The 27,859-nt window shown below is 39.9% G+C and overlaps 1 protein-coding gene across 13 annotated transcripts in view; it reads left to right on the forward strand.

Annotated features, from left to right (window-relative positions):
* The window catches only part of NAV3 (neuron navigator 3), a 549,543-nt gene that overhangs the window by 360,887 nt on the left and 160,797 nt on the right, over positions 1 to 27,859 (forward strand). For 11 of the 13 annotated variants that reach the window (XM_040410312.1, XM_040410320.1, XM_040410268.1 and 8 more), the window contains 3 exons: positions 14,423 to 14,562; positions 19,192 to 20,158; positions 25,995 to 26,110. In XM_040410312.1, the coding sequence (XP_040266246.1) occupies positions 14,423 to 14,562; positions 19,192 to 20,158; positions 25,995 to 26,110 (1,223 nt within the window). Of the gene's footprint in view, positions 1 to 2,543; positions 2,639 to 3,671; positions 3,742 to 14,422; positions 14,563 to 19,191; positions 20,159 to 25,994; positions 26,111 to 27,859 lie in introns of those variants that run through there. The other 2 variants (XM_040410358.1, XM_040410349.1) reach the window with 2 other exon arrangements.

Raw genomic sequence — 27,859 nt, forward strand, 5'->3', positions numbered from 1 at the left:
TTTAAGTTTTGCCACAGATTCGATTCTCAATGGGATTTAGGTCTGGACTTTGACTGGGCCATTCTAACATGTGAATATGCTTTGATCTAAACCATTCTATTGTAGCTCTGGCTGTAGATTTAGGTTCATTGTCCTGCTGAAAGGTGAACCTCCACCCCAGTCACTGGTCTTTTGCAGCCTCTACCAGGTTTTCCTCCAGGATTACCCTGTATTTCGGTCCATCCATCTTCCTATAAACTCTGACCAGCTTACCTGTCTCTGCTGAACAAAAGCATTCAAACAGCATGATGCTGCCACCACCATGTTTCACAGGGGGGATGGTGTATTCAGGGTGATGTGCAGAGTTAGTTTTACACCACACATATCATTTCGCGTTTAGGCCACAAAGTTTAACTTTGGTCTCATCTGACCCGAGCTCTTTCTTCCACATGCTTGCTTTGTCGCCTACATGGCTTGTGGCAAACTGAAAACGGGACTTCTTATGGCTTGCTTTCAAAAATGGCTTTTTCTTGCCACTCTTTAATTAAGGCCAGGTTTTTGGAGTACATGACTAATAGTTGTCCTGTGGACAGATTCTCCAAAGTGAGTTATGTATCTCTGCAGCTCCTCCAGAGTGATCATGGGCCTCGTGGATGCTTCTCTAATTAGTGATCTCTTTGCCTGGGCTGTCAGTTTAGGTGGACAGCCATGTCTTGATAGGTTTGTAGCAGTGCCATACTGCTTCCTTTTTGGGTGATGGATTAAAAAGTGCTCCGTGAGATGTTCAGAGCTTGGGATATTTTTTTATAACCTAACCCTGCTCTACACTTCTCCACAACTTTATCTTTGACCTGTCTGGTGTGTTCCTTGGATTTTCATGATGCGGTTTGATCACTAATGTTCTCTAACAAACCTCTGAGGCCTTCACAGGACAGCTATAGTTATATTGAGAATAAATTAGATACAGGTGGACTGTTTTTGCTAAATCGGTGACTTCTGAAGGCATTTGGTCACAATGTTTTTTATTTAGGGGTATCATTTTGAAAACCATTTATAATTTTCTTTTTACTTCACACATACTTGCTACTTTGTGTTGGTCTATCACATTAAATCCCAATCAAACAAATTTGTGGGTGGGTGTAACATAAAAAAGTGGTATGAATACAATAAATTTCAAGGTACTGTAAATAAAACAGAACACTGAATCGCTACTTACCTTGTAATGTGCAAGTATCAGGTAGAACTGTGGTCTCACCTTCTTTTCTGGTGATCATACCTCTAGTTACTGTACACATGGCTTCTCCTCAAAACCCTCTGGCTATCGCCACCAGCGATATTAACATATACATTTTTGCATACTAGTTTTATGTAGAGCTGTGTCCTGTTCCTGCTGTCAAGATCCCTCCTTGCTCTGGGTGGATGCATTCTCCTGCTGACTCTTTATAGGCCAGCACACATGCACCCTAATCTTCCCCAGCCTATGGCTGGTCACCTAAGGGTATTTAAGACACCTTCCCTAAGGGGAGGGTGCCTGAGCAATATGTGCATTTAGCTTGCCAGTCCTTGCATAAGGTGTGCTGTTCTAATTGTCTGCCTGTGTACCGCCCTCTGTCCTTTTACCAACTCTGACCTTCCACTGCCTGACCTACCACCTGTTTACTGTATTGACCCTTTGCTGCCTGCCCTGATCTCAGACTTGCTTCATGGATTCGTACATACCCTGCCTGCCCTGATCTTGGCCTGTTTCCTGACTAAGAGCATTGCTTGACCACTTGGTGCTTCACACCTGTGTCTCTAACACCTGTGGGTCAGCTACCAACCACACTTGGACACACAGGTCAGATCCCTGTATAGGGTTTAAATGGTGAAAACCAGTGCACTAAAAGGATATGGCCCTTAGGTCTTGCTCAAAGTCGAACCAGTTGGTTGGCACAGTGGTTTCACACTCATTGCCTGTGACAATGGTCTGAAAATGTTGCACTCCCGGATTTGATCATAGTAAAAGGTTCTCTGATTTCCAGGGGAAAAAGTACACCTCTAGGCCAAAATCTCTGGGAGAAATTAATGTCATTTATGGAAACGGGAGAACATTTATGGAAACAAGAGTACCTCTTTAATGAAGTAATATTATTATTGCAATACTACACATTGACATCAATAAATAACACTAGACGGAGCTACAACCTTTTGCTGCCTTTGTTTTAAGCAGTTTTATATTCTATAATTTCTTCTACTCCTGAGAGTCTTTTAATTTCAGTATAATAGGACTGGATGATATTAGGTTACATGTTATTATCTGTCACAGAATGACAAAGCAGTGGTTTGCAAAATCAGAAGAACATAAAATTACATTGGGACGGTTTTGGTTACTGTATCTGACATTTAGTGTGATTAATCACAAAGATGTATCCATTCCAAAAAACTTAATCAGCACACATCAGAGATGAAATCTGTATAAGAGGAAGTTAAAAGACTAACAACATTTTCTCATGAGGAACTTCAGAAAGTGTCAAGAATTTTGCTTCTCTGAACTTCCAAAGGCTGATTGTTTCAGATCTGTGCCTGGCAACATTTTAAAGTATTTCACAGTTGTAAACCACTCACCTGGTTGTCATGGTCTGTTGAGGAGATGAATTATTGAATTGAGAACGGATATGTGGTGAGTGCATAAATGGCTCTATGACTGTAAACTTTCCACAGTCTAGCCTTGCTTCTTTTACCTTTATTGTACCTTTGGTCCAAATACATGAAATGTGTGTGGCACATTGTACATGGCTGTCCAGTATTGAGTAGCTTATTAGGTCTGACTGTCTATGCCCTGTAGGAAGTTGGCCAGGTAAACGATATTTGGATTATATCTACTGAAAAGGGCTAAACCACTTGAAAGAATGGAATGTTTAAAGAAGACTCTCCCGGCATGTCTATTGTAACTACTTGCATTCTCCATGTAATAACTATGCCGGAGCATCTATTCTTATAACTCTTTGATGTGCCATTACTTTATAATTCATGCTAGAAGTTATAAATAAATTGCTAGCAGTTTGTAATGATGGTCCAGATGGGTGTTACCATGTGTATCTCTGCACAATCTGATACTGGCAGCATGGGTTGGATAGTGTCAGTCTGTGCAGGGACACACCTGTAACTGGTAACACACATCTGGACCTTCATTTTCGACTGCTAGTAATTCATTTAGTAGGAATAATAAAGGAATAGCACAGCATAGAGTGAAAGGAATAGATGCTCCAGAATTGTTATTACAAGGGGAATGCAAGTCGTTTCTGAAACAGAGATGTCAGGAGAGGTGACAGGTCCTCTTTAAATAGAATTCCTCAGCCCTACTGACCAATAAACATATTTTCCCCAAGGATGGGTGGCATATATCCATAACCAGCATGTATCCACAGGAGCATGGCTATCCATCAATGTAAGTCCATTGCTATTCAGCAATATACACATATTCAGAATACTGTTTAGCACAAAAAAAGTTAAAATTAATATTAATGATGGATTTACTAATGAATACTTACAATGTCAAACTGCAATATTATATTATTTACTTGCATTATATGTTTTTTCTTTCCTGCGCACTTTTTAAACTAATACTAAATCTCATTTTCAGTAAAGTCTGTTTATTATTAACTGTAGAGTGACCCATAGATTTGCACAATTGATTGAAACTTTTGTAGGTATGTAGCTCAGGTCAATCATTACATGACATTCACAGGAGAACAGAACAGCAATCACACAGCTTTAAACCAGGTACATGAGTATTGTTATTTCTATTGCTAGAAAAAATGTTTTTTGCGATACTTTGATTTTAATTTCAATGGCTCATTGACAGAGAGAGAGAGAACAATGATTTTCTTTTTTTTAATCTGTTGTTCTGTTCTCAAAGAAGATGGCTAGTATACATAGGGGAGAATTTATCATGAAGGTAATAACTCAAGGCAGTTTTGCTTGAGTTTGTATTGGAGTACTTTGCGCCAAATTTGTTAAATGTGGCACACGGTTTGATAAACCTAACACTATTGTTTAGAAATGCTTTTACAGTCTTTCTATGACACCTTTGTACTGCAGTGACTGTGCGACTTTGTTTGAAACTTTTTTTTCCAAAGTTGCAGCGATAAATCTGGAGTGAAACTAATCAACATAGCCAGAGGCAGATTGGCCATAGAACTTGCAGAGGAATTTCCTGGTGGGCAAATGCCCAGGGGGCCACCTGAGACCTCCTCACGGCCAGCCAGTGGAAGTTTTTAGGGATGTATTCTGTGCTGCTGGCAGTATTTCACGATGGACTGTGGTATTTGGCTCTGTTGGGGTGGTATAATGTGCCACAATATGGTATTGCTGGCCCTGCTTTTCATAAATTTGGACCCGACTACAAAATGTTGCTACTAGGGCTGCACGATATATCGAAAAAATAATTGAATCGCGATAATCGCCAAATGCGATATGGCGATTTGGCCGACCCGAAAATGCGGCGATTATATATGAAGGGGCCCCGCGCACATAACTGGCTTTGTGTGTAAAGTATTTTACTACTGTCTGAAACAAGCTCTCTCTTATTGATAAAATGGCCAGCCTCTGTACTCACTTTCACTATGAATGCACGGTAGCGAGCGGCTGCGAGCTGGCCGGCCGGTGCATGACTGACGTCACTTAGTCACGCTCCTGCTTCCTGAATTAAGTGGGATGAGCGTTACTAAGTGACGTCAGTCACGTGCCGGCCGGGCCGCTCGCTGCAGCTCGCTACCGTGCATTCATAGTGAAAGTGAGTACAGGGGCTGGCCATTTTATCAATAGGAGAGAGCTTGTTTCAGACAGTAGTAAAATACTTTACACACAAAGCCAGTTATGTGCGCAGTTTAGGACACATGAGGGGACACCTGGGGCCATGAAGGGGACCAGCATAAGATGCTATATGTGTGTCTTATGCTGGCCCCCCTCATGGCCCTATGTGTCATAGCACACATCCCCTATAACAGTGCCATCCACAGATCCACCACCATAACAGCGTCATCCACAGATCCCCCATAACAGTGTCATCCACAGATCCCCCACATAACAGCGTCATCCACAGATCCCCCACATAACAGTGCATCATCCACAGATCCTCCACATAACAGCGTCATCCACAGATCCCCCACATAACAGCGCCATCCACAGATCCCCCACATAACAGCGTCATCCACAGATCCCCCACATAACAGCGTCATCCACAGATCCCCCACATAACAGCACCATCCACAGATCCCCCATAACAGTGCATCATCCATAGATCCCCCATAACTATGTCATACCCAGCCGCGTCAGCGGCTCATATGGGAAAATCCAAGCATATAGACCTCTAGCACAATTCCCTTAAAATATCGCATCGCATATCGTTATCGCAATTTTTAGGGCCCTAATCGCAATCGCACAAAATTCCCATATCGTGCAGCCCTATTTGCTACTTTTAGTATTTTTTCCAGGGCCTATTTAAGTTTCCAGTCCGTCCCTGAACATAGCTAACCACACCACCTTTCCCACCCACTTTTCAAAAATAGTATGTGTGGTGTAAAATGACAAAAAGTGACTCAAAAACAAAACATGCATATCCTAATGATATATGCTCTCAATAGTGTATAAGGGTAAAAAAAGGGATTATGGTCTAGATAAAAGGAAAGTGTAGGTACAGTATTTTAGAGAGGTTTCACTGATGAAGGTCATGTTGATGGTCTTTTTCACTATGGTGCATTATTTCTTGTAAATTTATAGAAAGCTTTTCGGCTTTTTTTTGCATTAATAAAGCTTGAATGAGGCTTTATAAAATTTAAAAATAAACCCCAAATGTGCTAAATATGCAAAAAATTTGAAAAAATAACTATATAAAATATTTCCTGTTGTCGACAGCACATCCATTTACCATTAGGTGATGTGCTGCCGACAAATAACAATTTTTGTGTTCACATAAAAGATGAGATTAGCCGACAGTGATTTGGAAGGATTGTTTGTAGGACATTTATTTGCCGGGTTATTCACTCATGTAAAGGGACCTTTACTCATTGAGAGTATATATGGAAATGTAAAGGTCCTTTTACCTGGACCGATAATCAGGCCAATAGTCGGGGATCAGCATTGGTAGAAACACTTGTTCCCGATTATTGGCCTGTGTAAAAGGCAAATTCGCCTTCATACAGTGATCCTGTCTTTTAGCCAGCACCTAAAATCACAATTCCTGCGCAGTAGATTGTGCTGCCCAGGAACAATGATTGCCTATGGGGAAAAGCGATTACTTTAACTATCGCTTGTCCCAATATAGTAAATGCAGCTGATAATCAGGCATTTACCAGGAACGTTTGGTTCGTTCCTGATAAGTGCCCGAAACATTGGTCTGTGTAAAAGAACTTTTAAGTTTCAAGCTGAATAATAATAGTAATATGGCTAAAATGGTTGTTGTATGGTCTCTTCTTTGTCACACAGTACTATGAGAGGAGAAAGCTAAACCTAATAACGCTATTTCGTGAATGCTTGGTTAGCAGCTAAGCTTATCCACCAGGACCTCTCTGTGATGGGAAACTTTATTAAAGAAAGCAATCTCTTTGCATACATATGACATATCAGAAGGAAGAGATTTAGTATCTGATCAGTGATCGCAGATACAATTATACGTTTCTACTTTCCATTCATAATTTTTTCCTAGTTAAATATTTACTTTGGTTTTTCCATTCCAGCAGGACTTTCCCACAGTGCTTTGGCAAGTAAAGTCATTGATCTTGCAGCTACTCTTCAATTTGCGGTCTGTTATAAAGTGTTGGTGTAGGTCAAGGCCATTGTGGTGAACAGAAGCCTTGTGGATGGAGATTACGTTTTTGGCTCCGCTCTTATAAATTAGATACTGTTCTGCTGAGGGCACAGATAGCTTACTTGCTCAGATTTGATTATTTATGGCACAAATTACATAATATACTTTATTGCCATTTGTAATATATTTCCTAATACGTATGTGTCTTAGGTTAGCATTGAATGTAAACTGCTGAGCTGTTGATATTCAGAATTGCGGTTTGTTAATAGAGAATATGACATAATGCCTTATTTTACTTTTCATTTTTTCCTCGTTTACTTTAATCTATTGGCTTTCATGATGTTTTCATAACAAGATGTTTAAAGGCACCTGTAAGATTACTTTTTAATTTTTATTTAATTTTTTTATTCACATAGCAATTTACTATATTTAGAAAAATCTATCAAACCTTTTGGCTTTTTTATATATACCTATCTCCCCTAAACTTTCCCACAATGGTTTATAACTAAGCTTCTAAATAAGGCTACGGTACACTATTTCTTGGCTGTAATGACTGGTTTTATCCTTGAGAAGAAACTAGACTGCTTTGTTTCTATAAAGCTTACTCGGCATGAATGTAGTACAAATTTGCAGAGACCTTATGAATTTCCCAAATTTTGGATTTCGGCTAAGCTGAAACTTTTTTAGATTCATCTGATGCTAAATGTTCAAAATGGCAGCCACCAAGTGGGATTGCACGATCTCAGGCAGCGGCCCAGGCAGACTCTCCCATAATGCCTTGCAGGCAGTGGTCTCTGTAGAACAGCCAATCATGAGGGACTATAGGTTTGAGTCACTGATGAGTGAATGAGAACCTTAGTTAGAAGGCCTTTATGATTTGGTGTATGGTTTAGTTTTTTTAATAGGGGATTCCTGAGCCTTGCATAGTCTGATCAGCTGGAACATGGTTTATTAACAGAATCACAAATTTTCTATAATAAAATTTGGAAATAGCTTGACAGAATTTATGGCAAGCTTAGATTGGGAGCTCCATTGGAGACATCTTGATGCTAACGTTTGTAAAGCACTGCAGATTATAGCAGCACTCTATAAGTGCAGAAAATAAAAAAAAGTCTTGTCTATCCATTTGATGATACAGAGTCCAGATACAGTCCTTCTTTTATGAACATCAATAAATACATTGTTTGTACATAATATCTAAATGACAACAGCATAAGTCTCAGAATAACATTGTACAGATTATGGGATTCATCACAAGAGAAGGTGATGTGAGGAATGTTCTGCTACATTTGACCATTTGCAATGTAGAGATAAGACATTTATTTGGAACTCTGCGTGCCAGAATGTATGGTTTACATCTTAAACGTCATGTGTGGTGTTAGGCGAGCATGCTCGGCCAAACACCAGTTCGGCCAAACTTATAAGTATTCCAATACAGTAGAAGTCTCATATTATTTTATTTTTTTTAGCACCTGGACATGCAGCTCTATAGTGTAGTGGTTAAGGTTCTTGGCTGCAATGTAGAAGGGAGGGAGTTAAAGTCCCACCAGAAACATTTTAGAAATAGAGGATAAATTAAATTTATATATTTTATATTTTTTTTGTAATTATAAAAAATGTGTAATTATAAAAATAAATAAATATATATACACTCACCTAAAGAATTATTAGGAACACCTGTTCTATTTCTCATTAATGCAATTATCTAGTCAACCAATCACATGGCAGTTGCTTCAATGCATTTAGGGGTGTGGTCCTGGTCAAGACAATCTCCTGAACTCCAAACTGAATGTCAGAATGGGAAAGAAAGGTGATTTAAGCAATTTTGAGCGTGGCATGGTTGTTGGTGCCAGACGGGCCGGTCTGAGTATTTCACAATCTGCTCAGTTACTGGGATTTTCACGCACAACCATTTCTAGGGTTTACAAAGAATGGTGTGAAAAGGGAAAAACATCCAGTATGCGGCAGTCCTGTGGGCAAAAATGCCATGTGGATGCTAGAGGTCAGAGGAGAATGGGCCGACTGATTCAAGCTGATAGAAGAGCAACGTTGACTGAAATAACCACTCGTTACAACCGAGGTATGCAGCAAAGCATTTGTGAAGCCACAACACGCACAACCTTGAGGCGGATGGGCTACAACAGCAGAAGACCCCACCGGGTACCATTCATCTCCACTACATATTGGAAAAAGAGGCTACAATTTGCACAAGCTCACCAAAATTGGACTGTTGAAGACTGGAAAAATGTTGCCTTGTCTGATGAGTCTCGATTTCTGTTGAGACATTCAAATGGTAGAGTCCGAATTTGGCGTAAACAGAATGAGAACATGTATCCATCATGCCTTGTTACCACTGTGCAGGCTGGTGGTGGTGGTGTAATGGTGTGGGGGATGTTTTCTGGGCACACTTTAGGCCCCTTAGTGCCAATTGGGCATAGTTTAAATGCCACGGGCTACCTGAGCATTGTTTCTGACCATGTCCATCCCTTCATGACCACCATGTACCCATCCTCTGATGTCTACTTCCAGTAGGATAATGCACCATGTCACAAAGCTCGAATCATTTCAAATTGGTTTCTTGAACATGACAATGAGTTCACTGTACTAAAATGGCCCCCACAGTCACCAGATCTCAACCCAATAGAGCATCTTTGGGATGTGGTGGAACGGGAGCTTCGTGCCCTGGATGTGCATCCCTCAAATCTCCATCAACTGCAAGATGCTATCCTATCAATATGGGCCAACATTTCTAAAGAATGCTATCAGCACTTTGTTGAATCAATGCCACGTAGAATTAAGGCAGTTCTGAAGGCAAAAGGGGGTCCAACACCGTATTAGTAGTGTTGATCACGAATATTCGAATTTCGAATTTTTATCGCGAATATAGGTACTTCGAAAATTCGAGAATATTTTGAATATAGTGATATATATTCGTAATTTCGAATATTCGATTAATTTTTTTTATATTCGATTTTTTTTTTTTTATCAGTACACATGATCCCTCCCTGCTTCTAGCTTGTGGGCCAATAAGAAGGCTGCAATATACTTGACTTTAGGAGTAGTGTTGTTTGCGAATTTTGCTCTATATTCTTTTTTTTTCGAATATTCGCTATATTGCTATATATTCTTGTTTTAGCAATATAGCGAATATTCGAAAAAAAAACAAATATAGAGCAATTTAGCTAATATAGTGCTATAATATTTTTTTTTTATAGTTGTAATTTTTTCCAGTCTGAACTTCAGATGAGAAAAAAATTACAACTATTAGACAAAGAAGAATATAGCACTATATTAGCTAAATTGCTCTATATTAGTTTTTTTTGAATATTCGCTATATTGCTATATATTCTTGTTTTAGAATATTACGAATATTCGAAAAAACTAAGTTATAGCAATATAGTGAAAATTAAAAAAAAAAACAACGAATATACAGCAATTTAGCTAAGTGCTATAATATTCTTTGTCTAAAAGTTTAAAAATTCGCAATAAAAATTTGAAAATTCGAATCTGAAAATTCGCATATTACACGATCATTACATTGCCGATTTTTTGGAGTAAAAAAAATCGTAGAATATAACGAATATTCGAATTTGCGAATATTCGATGAATATTCTACGAAATATTCACGAAATATCGCGAATTCGAATATGACCCCTGCCGCTCATCACTACGTATTAGTATGGTGTTCCTAATAATTCTTTAGGTGAGTGTATGTATATATATATATATATATATACACACACACACACATATGTATAGATAAAATCATACTTCTGATGTATATGAATGCACAATATGTAGGAAATTACTACTGATGTTTTAGCCATAATATATTTACATATATCATAATATATTCTATATTCTAAATATATAATAATATATTATAATATATTATGGCTAAAAACGTGTATATATATATATATATATATATATATATAGATAGAGAGAGAGAGAGAGAGATACAAAAATTCAGGGCAGCACACCTGATGAAACAACCAGTAGCAAGGGGTGCCAGCGGTATTGCACCAAACCAAGGTGATAATCGATAAAAATAAATACACCGCAGCACTTCCAGTAGGTGAAAATAGTGGGATCCTTTTATTCACCCGTGCAACATTTCGGTCCACTTCCTGGAACCATTTTCAAGCTTGAAAATGGTTCCCGCAAGTGGACCGAAACGTTGCACGGGTGAATAAAAGGATCCCACTATTTTCACCTACTGGAAGTGCTGTGGTGTATTTATTTATATATATATATATATATATATATATATATATGTTTAAATTGAATCTCTCTTTCTGAAGGGATTCAAACTCACAACCTTCTACATTACAGCCAAGAATCTTAACCACTACACTATAGAGATGCATGGCAAGCTACTAAAAAATATAAAATATGAGACTTCTGCTGTATAGGACTACTTACTAGTAACTGGCCATGCAGCTCTATAGTGTAGTGGATAAGATTCTTGGCTGTAATGTAGAAGGTTGTGAGTTTGAATTCCACCAGAAACTTTTCAGAAATAGAGGCTAAATTAGATTTAAATACACTGGGTGTCCCCAAACACTGACTCCATATATGGACATAGCTATATATGGAGTCAGAGCAGGGACTCCTAAGCCGATCTACAGTCCTGACACCCTCCCCTCTTCAGAGCAGGGGGTGTCTGGTTTAATGTTCGGGTTCTCCCATTGTCTTCCACTGTGCTTGGGTGCTCGACCAACACTAGTCATGTGTCCTCAAAAAATGACATTGATTTTTAATAGCGGCTGCTGTGCGCCGCTGTTCCCATGCTTACTGCCACGGTCCCGAGCACCATGTTCAGCAGTGATCTGTTGCCAATGTTTCCTGCAGCATTTCCTTAAGGACCGTCATGCGTCACTTCCTGTGTTTTATGGGTTGGATCATGTGACCTCGCCAACCAATCCTAGCCCTCCTGCACATATATAAGTGGCTCAGCCCCCTTTCCAGATGCCTCAGTGTCAAGGTCCTTGTGTCCTGCTAAGGTTCCTGATATATGCTTGTGTTCCTGTGCTCCTGACTTGTACTTGTGTTCCTGGATTCTGCTACTTGTTTGACCCCTGCCTGCTTGTCTTAACTCTCCTGTTGCTGATCCGGATTGCTTGACCTGTACCTGTGCCACCTGCTCTGACCAGCTGCCTCGTGTACCTATCTTTCTCAAGAGGTAGCGACCTGGTGTTCCCCTCAGGAAAGTCTATCCCCACCATCAGGAGTAGTGTGGAGATCGAGGAGTTCAGTTAGATAACGCCCTTAGAGGAGGTAGGACACGTGGCACAGTTCATGACATGATTAAATCATGTTTTTTATCTTAAATATTTTTTTATTTTTTTTATTTCATGCTTTTAGTTTTAATTTTCCATGTCACTATCTATATATATAAAATATATATATATATATATATATATATATATATATATATATAAATCAGTGCAATGTTTGTGCTGGCCACTAGGCCTAATAAGATGTTGAGACTTCCTTTTCTGTACAGCTAACTTTCCAGTATGCATCTCATTATCAATACAGGCAGAATTACAATGACAGATATCACCTTTGCATAGATAAAAGAGGATCCTCCTTTCATAATAAGTGATATCACAGCTTTTCTACTCCAGACCTCTGCACAAGTGTCAAAAGTATACATGGCGTCCTTATGTGTTGTTGTACTGGGAGGGTTGCTATATCTACCAGACAAGCCCTTGTTGCTGGACTTGTCAGAATTACTTGAAACACAGCCAATCAGGTTTCTGTGTCTAATCCCAGAGCTATGCAGAGGGCTTTAAGACTGATGCTTCCTATTAACCATGGCTGTGAATGCGTTTGGTATTCTCAGCTCTATACTGTGCAAATTAATTCTGAAATTTCTGGAGATCTGACTTCTGTTTGGTTTTTGGATTTAACCTTGTGCCTACTGTTCCTTTTTATAGCTATGCTCCTGGTAACTGACCTTGTCTTTCTTCTGAATTAACCATTTGTACTCTGTATTGACTGTGTATGGATTTTCCTGGCTTAGACCCTGCTTTTTTACTTCTCTTTGTACTTCCCTGGTCATTCTGGAAGGTCTTCCTCTAGTGTGCCCACCCCAGTATTTCGTTATCAGATACCGTGGGGAAAATAAGTATGACCTTCTCACATGCCTCCTCTGGATCATCCAGATGGTCATTGGTGAACTTCAGACAGGCCTGGACATGTGCTGGCGTGAGCAGGGGGACCCTGTGTGCCCAGCAGGATTTTAATCCATGATGGCATAGTGTGTTACTAATGGTAATATTTGAGACTGTGGTCCCAGTTCTCTTCAGGTCATTGACCAGGTCTGCCCATGTAGTTCTGGGCTGATTCCTGACCTTTCTCAGAATCATCCTTACCTCACGAGGCGAGATCTTGCATGGAGCCCCAGACCGAGGAAGATTGACAGTCATCTTGTGTTTCTTCCATTTTCTAATAATGGCGCCAACAGTTGTTGCCTTGTCACCAATCTGCTTGCTTATTATCCCGTAGCCCATCCCAGCCTTCTGCAGGTCTACAATTTTGTCTCTGGTGTCCTTAGTCAGCTCTTTGGTCATGGCCATGGTGGAGAGGTTGTAGTGTGATTGATTGAGTGTGTGGACAGGTGTTTTATACAGGTAATGACTTCAAACAGGTGCAATTAATACAGGTAATGAGTGCAGAGTAGGAGGGCTTCTTAAAGAAAAACTAACAGGTCTGTGAGAGCTAGAATTTTTGCTGGTTGGTAGGCAATCAAATACTTATTTCATGCAATAAAAGGCAAATTAATTATTTCAAAATCGTACAATGTGATTATCTGGATTTTTTTGTAATTCTGTCTCTCACAGTTGAAGTGTACCTACGATTAAAATTACAGACCTCTCCATTCTTTGTAGGTGGGAAACCTTGCAAATTCTCCAGTGTACTAAATACTTATTTTCCCCACTGAATATCCTGTGGTCCCTAGCACCCAAGGCCATCCTGGAAAATAAAAACTAATTCTAAAAAATATGTTTAACATAAAAAATTCAACAATAGGTTGTTTTCTGATGACACATTGCCTTCAAACTTAGTTCTTCTAGTTAATTGTGACAAAACATTTAGTGCTATTAATCACAAAGATGTATCTATTCCAAATAAACTTAGTAAGCACACATCAGAGATGAAATCTGATTAGGAGTAAGTTAAAAGGCTAACAGTGTTTTCTCATGAAGATCTCCGGAAAGTGCTAAGAATATAGCTTCTCTGAATTTTCAAAGGAAAAGATAGAGACGTGGACAATTTTTTAAAATATCAACAAAATATCTAAAGAAAATAATCAACATAATGACAGTAGGTCATTTTCTGATGACACATTCTCTTTAAAAGCTAGCCCTGCTGGTTTATTGTGACTAAACTTGTCTTCTTTTATTTCTGGACATGTATCAAAGCAACAGAAACTAAGTGGATATAGTGATTAACCCTAAATACACTCGTTATGTTTAATTTTCACATTACGTTTAACTGGTTTGTGTTATGTCCCGCACAGTAACTTTTCTGTTTCTACCATGAAAAGCATTTATTGCACAGCTCTCAGTACCATGAATCATTTGGCATCAATGCTCTGCTCAGTCTATCTAACTTGGGCAGTAACAACATTTTTGTGTACCCTAGACTTCCAGGACCTTCCAGGGTGCCAGCTGCAGGCAGCAGTACCAAGGTTCAGGGAACAGCTAATCTGAATCGAAGAAGCCAGAGCTTTAACAGCATTGACAAGAACAAACCACCTCAATATGCAAACGGAAATGAAAAAGGTAAATTTCTATATCTGGTGGCAATAATAATTGATAAAATATAAATTAATGAGGATGTGAAGGGAATATTCTCAGTGGATCTTTGTACCTTTGTTATGATTTGTTTGTTTTGTGAAATATTTGACTATGTCTATTATTCGTGTATGTGAATAATCATATTATAATAACATGTCCTGTACTATACTTTATAGATACATCTACATGCTCTAAACAGATAACACAGTATGCTTTTCCATGGATAAATTGCCACTAAACTTGAATGAAACCATAAATATTTCACTATTTCTGTCATTAGCTTTTGTGACATAGAATTAGCTACTGTTCTCCCAGTGTAAAGTCATGATTTTTACTTGATTACGGAGTATACATGATTATATTTTTTGACCAAGAAAGTATATACTAGTAAACACAGATTTTTTAATACCAATTTTAGTCATTCTAAATAAACCTTGTGCAACTTGTACGTTTATAGATGGCAGCAGTTTCTTAATGTGAACACAAACTAAAGCCAATAGCATGCACATTTTTATATATGATACTACTAATAATGAACCATCCTGCTATTCTCCTTAAATATCACTGCATTCCAGTTTAGAAATTTTACTGACTATACCAAATAAGAAAACTTATCTGGCTGGCCACCAGGTGGGGACAGTGTCTAGGAAATGTACTTCTAGACTTTGCTGTGGTGTTCAGGCTCTATTTGTGTTTATTCCACCTTCCTTGGGAATGAATGTTCATAACTATTGGAATAAATTGTACAGAATAATTTACATGAGGGGCTACAAATGCTATCTATAAATAATTATACCCTTGTGACAAAATTTAAAAAGCTGCATATTTGGCAGCCCCTTGGATTCATATGTATAAATTGTCATGGTGGAGAAATAGCTTTCAGGATGCTTTATTTCTTTGAAAGGGTATGGATTAAATCATCATCAATCGATACTGATGCTCTCTTATTGAACAGCAGCAGCAGGTAAAACCCATGCTGATATTCCAGGCATTGCTCTGTGTTAGTACAGAAATGACTGCAGGACATGCTGTGTCTCAGGTGATTACTGCCACGTCGTTTTTTCTATTTCAGCATTTGTTAGTGGTTTATATTTTCTTTTGATGAATTGTTACTTTACAGAATTGCATCTCGATGAGTTCCCCCCTTACAGTTGGTGCAGCGCTAGGCACTATCTTTGAATGCTTTCTGAATAAGTAATATTACTTTCAAATGCCATAGCACCTGCTAGGGTCATAATCATGGGACCCCAACACATAGTGTAAGAAACTTAAAACAAGTAGCAATATTTAAAGGTATTTAATCTAGCACCATATGTAAGAAAACCCAAATAGTAGGAAAAAGCCACTATATTGTTATTCCTCACAAAATGGTACAATGTTTTTGATTGGGCCTCGCCCACTACCTCTGGGCCCTCTGAGCAATGGCTATGGCTATACTTACACCCATGGCACCTATGATAATGTCTGCAAGAAAATAATATGAATTGGAAAGGTACTTAGGCTACTTTCACACTTTTAGTCCGGCGACCTCTCGCCGTGCTGCGCCGGAGCTCCCCCCCCGTCCCCATTATAGTCAATGGGGACGGAGCGGCAGGACGGATCCGACAGGGTGCACAGCCTGTCAGATCCGTCCTGCCGCTCCATCCCCATTGACTATAATGGGGACGGGGGCGGAGCTCCGGCGCAGCACGGCGAGAGATCGCCGGACTAAAAGTACTGCATGTCCGACGGCCTCTCACTGCTGTGCTGCTGTGCTTGCGCATCGCGAGATTACGGCGCTCTAGCTTTGTGACGTCAGGGAGCAAGGAGGAGATTCAGAGGATGCGGGCGGTGCTGGGCTCCTTCACGCTGGACTCATCTCAGGGACAGACTCATCTCAGGTTAATTTGCATATCTATCAAATCGTTTTTTTGACAATAAAAACACAGAGAGCTATGAGGACTGGACATGGCGGACGTGCTAGCAACGATCTAGCAGCCCATGTCCTCAGCTCTATTGCCAAATTCCAGGTGACAGGTTCCCTTTAAGTCTGCATCACTATTAGGCCTCATTTATATCAGCATTTTAGTCAGTATTTTGTATTTAGAGGCCATAGCTAGGAGTGGGTCCAGAAGTGGTACAAATCTTTTTGGCTTATCAAAACTAAAGCAAAATACTGCCCAAAATATTGCCATATGAAATAGGTCTAATCCTACCATGGATCCAATTACCAATATAAAACCTATAATCTCAAAGGTCATTCTTACTGCTCCAATCATCACAACAAAATGTTACAATTTATAAAACAAAACTTTATTAACAATAAATCCATTAAAACAAGAAACAAAATAGGAAAGGACATATCCCTGTATTGGCATTACACCTATTATACAATCACTGCATATGCATGTATTTTTGAATAAAAATTATTTTTGTAATTAGGTTATATTGAAATTTTGCTCTGTTTATCTTCTGCAGCCTTACGTGTGAAATCTGTTAGACAAGCTCTTTTGCAGCATTTATCTCTGTTCTCCTGAACACTCATAATGCTGATATCTCTTTCAAATTAAGTTTATTTAATTGGTTGTGAATATGTCAGCTTAGATTTGTGTTCAGGAGAGCAGAGAAAGGGGCTACTTACTGCGCTGTCAAAAGGGCTTGTCTAACGTATTTCACACTTTATGGAACTGAGCAGCCTGCAATGTATGAGAACATGTGCAGGCTGCAGAGGTTAAATGGTTGAAAATGTTTAATAATACCCAATAACAAAAATGAACTTTAGCCAAAAATAATAACAAAAATCCATAATCTTTAAGGTGGCATTTATACTATAAATAAAAAATATAATATATACTATAGAAAAAAAAAATTCTTGGATCTATGCGATATTGAGCCCAAATGAACCCCAGAATTGATTTTAGCATGCACATTCCTCTACCTCTCTCAAGAGATATAGTGGGCCATTTATCAAACAGAAATACGTATACCTAAATTAGGCATATTTCTCGATCATATTGCGACGCAAAGCAATGTGTGACTTCTGCCCGCTCGCCCCATGTCTTAAAAAGTGGGCGTGGCGTGGGCAGGGAAGGGGACATACTGGCAGGCCCATCTCATTTACCATTTTCTATGCCTGGTATAGGCGTACGAAAGGGCTGCTGGGGCTAATGTTTAAAGATGTATTATATAGTTCACCTGGTGATACTTAGTCCAGTAATCTCTCTTCAATACTTAGATACATGTTGCTGTATACTGTATGTATAGACAACATGATACTTTATCATGCTGCAGGTATTGATTGCATGGTGCCTATTCCATAACATTAAAAGGGTTGTCCCACAAAATATAATTTTACGCTGTTAGTTCATGCAGAACTTAGCATAACATGTTTTATTTTCATTAGAATTATTAAAATGATGCTCCTTTGTCTACATGCAAAAAGGTGTCTCCTAAGAAAATATGCAGATTGTTTTCCCGTGGAGCATGAGTCTTCATGCCATGGAGCAATTCCATTAAGTCTCCACACAGTGCTGGTCTGTTTAAGGAGAGCTAGTACCCTGCCTAAGCTACTCCTGTGTCTAGATATTGCCGTTATATACCTCTTATGGCACTCCGATTTGCTTTTGATTACCTCATAATGTCCACCTAATGTGTTGAATGCTGGTGAGAAAAAAGTACATCTACTGCACTGAATCTCATATGGGAGCCCACACAACATAAGGAATCAATCTATGTATAGAGGATTAAAGCAGTCTGTCTTAGTTACTGAGCATGTGACCACCTTCACTAGACATATTTGGTGAGTTTGTCCTACTATAGCAAGGGCTTGTCCCACTATAGCAACTTACCAGCTATCCACAGGAGGTCTGACCTTAGAGACCTCATCAATCACAGGGGGCATGCATGAGTGCTCTGCTCTTGCTTGGCTAGGGATAGCCAAGTGCTGTGGATGAGTAATTAGTTGTTATGGTGGAACAACTCTCTTAAATTAATCATTTTAGCTAATGTGTCTATTTTAATAAGAAGGTGTGGCTTTATAAAAAAAAGGGGCCTAAGGCATTATGCTTTTGATATCTAAAGGCTTTCTAACATATGTATTTGCTATTGATTATATAGTATTCACTCCACTAAATCACCCGACTACAACAGCAAAAAATTGTCTAAACATAGGTTTAAATTAACAGAGTTTCAATTTTCTTTTCTGTTATAACCTTAACTGTGGTGCACATTAAATAAAAGTATTACAAAATGGTCTTGCTGGAACATTAATATTATCTGCATAGAGACAGTTCACCGAGAAAAGAATGAAAGTATGAGAATCTCAGATTTAGCTCTGTTGCTAAAATGTAAATTTGAAACCTAATCTCAAAGTGTCACAGACAGAGGAATTGACTGCAAAATCCCAACTATATGTGATGTTTAAAAAGACAAATAGGGCACATTGACTGTGTACTAAAAATTCATGAAGATAAATAGAATGCATGGTATGGAAGATATTACAGTCATCTTATTAGATAAATAATCAGACGTAATGTAGAAACCACATGCATCATGATTTTAAAATATAAAAATGCTAAGAAAAATCCTTAAGTAATTTACTCATTGTGTCTCTCATGCTATGTTTGTCTTCCACAGAATCACCAAAAGGCCATCAACAGTCTGCAGGCATGAATGGAAATGTGCAATATCCCACTAGCTCTGGTCAGCAAGTGGTTTCTGCTATACCCTCTCCAAATGCCAGTAAGCCTTGGCGCAGTAAATCCATGAATGTTAAACATAGTGCCACTACTACCATGCTGTCTGTAAAGCAGCCTAGCCCTGCAACCTCTCCTACTCCCTCTCCTGATAGACTAAAGCCCCCGTTGTCAGAAGGGATTAAAACTAGTTCTTCTGGACAAAAATCAATGCTTGAAAAATTTAAATTAGTCAATACTCGAGTTGGCTTGAGATCCCATTCTTCACCCACTGAGGTAATTATTGAGGATGACTCCTTCTCAGAATGTGGAGAAAATGAAGTTGGCTCTGCCTTGAACAGCCCTAAAGTGTCACCTAAACTGGCTCCTCCAAAGGTTGGAAGCAAAAATCTCAGCAATAAAAAAGGGTTGCCTCAGCCAAAGGATAAAGAAGAAAAGAGTAAAGATAAAAATAAACCAAATGTGGAGAAAACTGCTAAGGAAGAAAGGGAACAGACATCAGAAGGTTCAAAAAAGAGCTCCAAGATTGCAAGCTTGATCCCCAAAGGAAACAAATCTGCACCAGTCAAAAAGGAAAGCTTGATTCCTCAGTCAAGTGGAATCCCTAAACCTGGGTCAAAAACGCCAGCAACAAAACAAACCACCTCCCCAGGTACTGCCCCCACAAAAGAGCCTGAAAAAAGTAGGACTACCAAAGGCAGTCAGACCCTGTCAACACCGAAATCTACAAGCAGTGATAAAGTAGCTACATCCACTGAAGGGAAGGTCTCTGGTTCTTCCAATACCCACCTGGCCACAACAGGTTCGTCTGGTGCTGGTGTCCAGTTCACAGGAAATGGGGCTGTACAGCTTCCTCAGCAACAGTACTCACACCCTAATACTGCAACTGTGGCACCGTTCATCTACAGGTAACAGAAATACTACTGTTGCTTCAGTGTATGATTATTTAATAAAAATACAGAACTTCAACTTTTCTGCTAGTTATGTGCATCTAAGACTAGGGTACGTGTTCTAGGTATAGTATTCTTGCAATGGTAAAGGTTTGTCATGTGTGCCGCATGGTGATCTAAAGAATAGGGATCTGTGGTCAAACAACTTAAAATGTCCAAAAACATATTATAATTGTATGTCCATGATTAATACATCTTGCGACGTCTCATTCATTGTGCTTTATGCTTAAAGAGGACCTTTCACTAGAATAAAACATCTAAACTAACTATACAGACATGGAGAGCGGCGCCCAGGGATCTCCCTGCACTTACTGTTATACCTGGGCGCCGCTCCGTTCTCCCTTTATAGCCTCCGGTATCTTCATAGTTAGGCTCCACCCAGTGGAACCTGCTTTTTTTTCTCTCAGGCTATGAGCTGAGCGCTGCGATTGGCCAGCGCTACAGCATGGGAGAATGAGACAGTGGGCAGGTTCCCCTGGGTGGAGCCTAACTATGAAGATACCGGAGGCTATACCGGGAGAACGGAGCGGCGCCCAGGTATAACAGTAAGTGCAGGGGGATCCCTGGGCGCCGCTCTACATGTCTGTATAGTTAGTTTAGATGTTTTATTCTAGTGAAAGGTCCTCTTTAAATCCCAGTTCTTTAGCTGGCATCATACAGACAACAACTGTACACAGCAAATCATTTTTGTATGTGATCGTTAGGGAAAAAAAAAATATATATATTTTGTACACGTAGGGGCACAATTATTTAGACACCGGTCTTAATAAGTCCCTGTGCTAGCGGTGGATCCGCCGAAGTTATCGGTTGATCCACTGCAGGTTCTAAATGTAAGACAGCTTTATTACATTTAGACAATTTTCTACGTCTAAACCAGACGTAGAAAATGGTAAATAAGATGGGCCCCTTTCCTGCCCACTTTTTCAGACCTGGCGTGAGCAGGGTGAGGTTGCAGATTGCGGCGCAAAGGTCCTTTGCGCCACAATTTGTGCCATAAATACGCCTAATATAGGCATATTTCTGGTTAATAAATGACCCCCATAGTACCTAAAGTTATTTAAGGGCACTGCATCATTTACATAGATTTGGGTCTGTCTCCTTGCATACCAATGCCATGTATTCTTTACCTCTGATTCCTTAAAGGGGTTATCCCATCATAATGATCACAGTTAAATCTGTTAATGATTTGACAGTGATCATTTTTGTAAATATATTTGATTAACCAATTACCACCGTTTAGGAGAAAATTCATCCCCACTTACCTCATTGTTGTCATTCGGTCTCCCCTGGTTACGGCCACCGCTCTTCTCCGGAATCCCGGTGGCCGCACTTGCGCAAAAGACTCCTTCTTTTCAGCTGGCTGGGCTGCTCCCTGTCCTGAACGCGCACGCTCCCACGCATGCACGATGGTCACTTCTTCCTGGCCAGAATAATACAGAGCCGCGAACGCGCACGCCGGCTCTGTACTATACTGCCAGGAATAAGTCACCATGGCGCATGCACGGCGGCGTGTGCATTTAGTCCAGCGCGCGGCGCGGCCGGGAGAAGACTTCAATCAAGATGAAGCCTGCCCCCAGCCAGAATCCAGCAAGTGAACAGCGTGCTGGCAGCAGGTAAGTATGAAAATGCAAAGTGGGATAACCCCTTTAAATGTGGGTTTCCAAAAGCCTCTGCTCACTATAAATCCATAACACCACAGAAAAAATAAATGGTTGCATGTTACATGGTGGTAATAGAACAAGCTTTCAAAATGACGCCCACTTCTGACATCACTTAGTGGTCTCCAGCTATTGTCTCAAGCTTTACTTGACAGATTACCTGCTCTTCCTGTCCTCTGCATGCACTTTGCACATATTATTGGCAATTTTGAGAGTTTTCTGCTCCATTTTAATTGCTCCCTTATGCATCTGGATCAGAAAGCAGGGAGAATTATTTGGAAGGGAGAAGTGTTATGTACAGAATGCATGCACGGGATGGACTGAGATGAAAATCTTTTTGCTGTATATTCAGCCAATAGCCTCAGAGAAGGACATCTTTTTGATGAGGTTGTACTGTATCTTTTACTGCAAAATTACATAGCAATCTGTTTAGTGGCTCCTGCTCTGCAAGAAGACCGCCTGAAGGTAACATCTTCAATGTACGAATGCCTTCAAAATGTGCATGAACGATAGCTTGTGATGAAGCAGGTTTACCACACAGCTGGAGCACAGGAACAGTATCTCAATCTCACAGAATACTGTATTCTGCAAACGAAGGTCCAAAACACACAGTCTAATGGACTAGTAGATTTGGAAGAAAGAAAGTGCTCAGCACAGTAAATATGGAGACTTCAAAAGTATTGGCTTTCTCTCATCTTTATAAAGGCAAAATGACAGATCTGTATGTATGCTGTAATATGCTGTCAAGTTAATATTAGGTTCTAGATGTGATGTACATTAAAGGTTAATACAGTGCTGTGTGCTGCTGCCATGTGTACAACAACACCCCAAGCTGTACTGACATAGGCCAAGGTTTACATTTATTGCTGAGATATCCGTATATATGAGAACCTTTAGAAAATATGAATTTTCAGGTATGTATAACACCATTCTCTATTCGGAAGCTGAAATTGGTACACGTGAACATCATGTTTCATAAAATGACATATATAGAGTATATTATATACAGTACAGGGTACTGTATTTAATAATTATCAGTTGCATAATACATTGCAGCAGGAATAGCTGCAACACCAGGCACATCCACTACCCTATGTACAGACCTGTGCCTGGTAAAGTTGTTCTAGGTAATGCTACCCTTTTAGGTTACATGGCAATTTCGGATGCAACACGTGTCACAGTGTACCAGGGCAGCCATAGGAATGAATGGGGTGCTGCCAACATGATACGCGAATCACAAAAAAAAAACAACACTGCAGGATTGTTTGCGGCAAACAAGGAAGACGCCCTGCGACCGTATTTATTTCTATGGCTGCCCTGCTATACCCTGACATTGGGTGCGCAATGGACCCTTAATCACAACACTCTTGTCTAGCCCTGTTATTCTTTATAGGACTAGCCTAAAATGCAGCTCCAACGGCAGTTTCTTCAGAAAATCACATTAGTAAGGAAATGTGAAAATTTCTCTTGCTTAAAGGGTTGTCCTAGATATGATAATTATACATTTTACCAATGTTCCTGAATGCCATAAAGAAAAAATAAAATGTTTACCTGCCCACCTCGCCGTTCTCTGTGATGCCCATTCCAGTCTTTCCCCTGCTGTTTGTTTACAGACTTCAGCGGTGACGTGCAGGTATACAGCACCATAAAGTGCCATATACCTGCACATTACTGCTACAGTCTGCAAACAAACAGCAGAGGAAGGACCAGGGAGCAGCACCAGAGAAAGAGGTAAATACGTTTAGCATTTAATGGCCTTGGTAATTATTTCGGGCAACCCCTTTAAGGCCAGTTTAGCACAGTGACAATATGGCTGCATTGTAGAATCCTTATTTCGTCAGATGTTCCACCTGGACCACTTGCTGTTTTACTGGGTTCATCTTAGATCTCTACAGGGTATTATAGTGATCAAAGCTTGCTTTAGCAGAGCCACAAGGAAACATATTATAGACTGTAAAATACATTTGTATTACGGCCTTGTGAAACTGTAGACTGACTCCTGGTGGACCTAATAAAACATAACTTTGATTTGATAAAAATATAAAATTGTGTTATTTCATTGGTCATATCCAACAGTCATACAGTACCTAGACTGTTGTGAGTGTCCAAATTGATATATGTCTGCAGTACATATTTTTTTGTGTAAGCCCTGGGAGAAATCGAAGACTGCAGGTGGCAATACTCTGTAACTAAACTAGTGGTGACCCTCCACAACAACATTAGTAGATGTACCTATCCCCGGTACATCTTTTTGTAGTTCAAGCCCAGGGACAAGATGATGGTTATACTTTGTGACTAATCTTATATCTCCTTCCTGTACAGTAGGTTAGTGATGATGCTCCACGACAACATAGATAAAGTACACATATGGTTTTGGTTCTCTTTCTCCATTCCACCCTCTGATAGTGGGTCTAACAATCGCCCTACTAAAGATGGCCAAAATTGACTGGAATCTTTATCTATATTCCTCCTATCCCAACGTGTTTCCTCCTGTACAGGATTTATCAGGGGATTTCTCAAAGTAAAACCAAAAATAGCAGGCTGCGAGGTGTGCAGACTACAGCGTTCTGATCTGTGGAGTGGTCTGGGACCTGTGGTTCTGCTATTCCTGTGATAAATCCCCTGATGAATCCTGTTTAGGAGGAAATGTGTTTGGATCGGAGGAATATAGGGAAAGGTTCCATGTATTTGGGCCATACCTTTTTAAGGTGATTATTAATCCCACGATCACAGGGTGGAAAAGAGAAAATGAGTCAAGACCCTATATTTACAGTCTATATCTATGTGGTTGTGGAGGTCACCATTAAACTGATATGATTGTCCACATTAGGAGATGTAGGATTAGTCATGATGTATGGTCTCCGACTTTTCCCTGGGCTCCAACAACAAAAAATATATACTGGGTATAGGACACACCCTGTACCTATGACCTATAAAGCCTCATTCACACATCAGTGTTTCACGGACGTGTGCTGCATGTGTTCTCCATGAATGTGTTCACACATCAGTGGGTCCGTGTTTTTAGCGCGGATGCATGCTCTATTTTGTCCGTGTTTACGGATCCATCATGCTCAATATCGTCTATGGGTCAGTGAAAACCACAGATGCCATCCTTGTTGTGTCCGTGTTTCACGGATCATTAGGAAGAGATTATTTTTGAAGCGTGCAGGCTCAGTGAAACACGGATAACAACGGACAGAAAAAAATGGACACACAGACCCAACACGGATCCTTCACGGAACAGCTTTAGGGATGCATCATTGACCACCTTCTCACGGATTTGGACACGGACGTGTGAATGAGGCTTAATGCTGTTGTGGGGGGTAACCACTAGTTGGGGTGATCATTCATATTAAGAGATTCAGGAGGAGTTATGGAGTATCGCCACTTGAGGCCTTTGGTGTCCCACTGCTTAAACAGAAAATACGTACTAGGGACATATACTAATGGGAACATTAAAAAAGGTCTAGGTTTGCCCAGTAAATCTATTTCTTTGACTAATATGCTGGAATATTATTCCTTCCAAATAATGATTAGACCTTGTGATACTAGCCTAGACAATGTTTTTATCCTATGTATGAGGCTGATTCATAGTGTAATTTGTTTTATTTCTTGTGACCCTTATAAAGACAGATTTGTGTCAAAATGCACATATATTGTCATATTGTTAAATCCAAGTCAACTTCACAAGGGCTATTATCTGCAGAGCAGGCTTCTTCCCACTTTATGATATTTTTATATTAAAGGGCTATTCAATGGTTTAGCCTTTGTGAGCTTTGAGGCAATATTCTTTGATGGTAAATACAGCAGTTGTCTGCATGAGCTGATTATAAACTTCATAAGAGACGTAGCGTTCAAGTCATCATTTTCAAGCGCTTTGGTGCATTTGTGAGATAATGATATCAACTCCTGAGTGTTATATCTCTTCCACCAACACTACTGCTCTTTTGCATTATTTATGAAAATATTGTCTCAAATTAGTGCTCCAACTTAATGTGTAGACACCAGACGATGGATGTGCTGCATAAACTGAGACGGTGTTTTTAATTTAACACATTAATTAGCATGGATATTGTTTCTGAAGGTTTCATAAGAATGATATTGTAGATAAAGATGAGTAATCTTCTTCATTGCAGAACACTCTCGGAAAATGAGACCACTTCCTTAACATCTTCTGATTCCTGCACAAGCCCAACTAAAATTGAATCATTATATAGTAAGACAGCCAAACAGTGCCTGGAGGAAATTTCTGGTAAGTCTTTCAGCCCATAACTAAGGCTAGCTTCACATCAGCGTATTTCATTCTACCAGGCTGTTCCATCAAAGAACAGCCTGCCGGAATGAACTGGATCTGGCACTGCCGGATGCGAACGGAATGTCCTCCGGCCCCATTAAAGTATAAGGCATCTTTCACACGAACGATGTGGATTGTGTCTAGATCTGATCAGAAAAAAACGCGAATGCAGTTTGTTTAGTCTGAGATTGCATTCAGTGGTTCAGTTTTGGTGCGTTTTTGATGCGCATGAGAAAAACTGAAGAATACCGATCTATATCTCCTAGCAGCAGTAGAAATGAATGGGTCAGGATTCTCGCATTGCACCTGTTCGTAAAACTCGCTTGTGTGAAAGGGGCCTAATGGGGTTCAGCAGACATTCTGATCGCATCTGGCTGACAAGTGGAGAACAAGCCCAACACAAACCTCTGCATGCCAGATGATCCTCACTTGCTTGCCGGAACAGGCTACCAGAACACTGCTACCGCAAATGTGAAGGTCGCCTAAAAGTGAATGGAATAAAAGTTATGATAACAGCTGATTGAATGAACATTGCTTTAAAATGTTACATGTGCTACTTCAATTGATTCAATGGAGTCACAGAAGTAATGATTCGGAGAGCCACCACCAATTTATATAGAACACATATACAGTTGCAAGAAAAAGTATGTGAACCCTTTGGAATGATATGGATTTCTGCACAAATTGGTCATAAAATGTGATCTGATCTTCATCTAAGTCACAACAATCGACAATCACAGTCTGCTTAAACTAATAACACACAAAGAATTAAATGTTACTATGTTTTTATTGAACACACCATGTAAACATTCACAGTGCAGGTGGAAAAAGTGTGTGAATCCTTGGATTTAATAACTGGTTGAACCTCCTTTGGCAGCAATAACTTCAACCAAATGTTTCCTGTAGTTGCAGATCAGACGTGCACAACGGTCAGGAGTAATTCTTGACCATTCCTCTTTACAGAACTGTTTCAGTTCAGCAATATTCTTGGGATGTCTGGTGTGAATCGCTTTCTTGAGGTCATGCCACAGCATCTCAATCAGGTTGAGGTCAGGACTCTGACTGGGCCTCTTCAGAAGGCGTATTTTCTTCTGTTTAAGCCATTCTGTTGTTGATTTACTTCTATGCTTTGGGTCGTTGTCCTGTTGCAACACCCATCTTCTGTTGAGCTTCAGCTGGTGGACAAATGGCCTTATGTTCTCCCGCAGAATGTCTTGATAAACTTGGGAATTCATTTTTCCTTCGATGATAGCAATCCGTCCAGGCCCTGACGCAGCAAAGCAGCCCCAAACCATGAGGCCCCCACCTCCATACTTCACAGTTGGGATGAGGTTTTGATGTTGTTGTGCTGTGCCTCTTTTTCTCCACACATAGTGTTGTGTTTTTTTTCCAAACAACTCAACTTTGGTTTCATCTGTCCACAGAATATTTTGCCAGTACTGCTGTGGAACATCCAGGTGCTCTTGTGCAAACTGTAAACGTGCTGCAATGTTGTTTTTGGACAGCAGTGGCTTCCTCTGTGGTATCCTCCCATAAAATCCATTCTTGTTTAGTGTTTTACGTATCGTAGATTCGCTAACAGGGATGTTAGCATATGCCAGAGACTTTTGTAAGTCTGTAGCTGACACTCTAGGATTCTTCTTCACCTCATTGAGTAGTCTGCGCTGTGCTCTTGCAGTCATCTTTCCAGGACGGCCACTTCTAGGG

The sequence above is a fragment of the Bufo bufo genome, chromosome 1 (genome assembly GCF_905171765.1).
Source record: "Bufo bufo chromosome 1, aBufBuf1.1, whole genome shotgun sequence".
Taxonomy (NCBI): domain Eukaryota; kingdom Metazoa; phylum Chordata; class Amphibia; order Anura; family Bufonidae; genus Bufo; species Bufo bufo.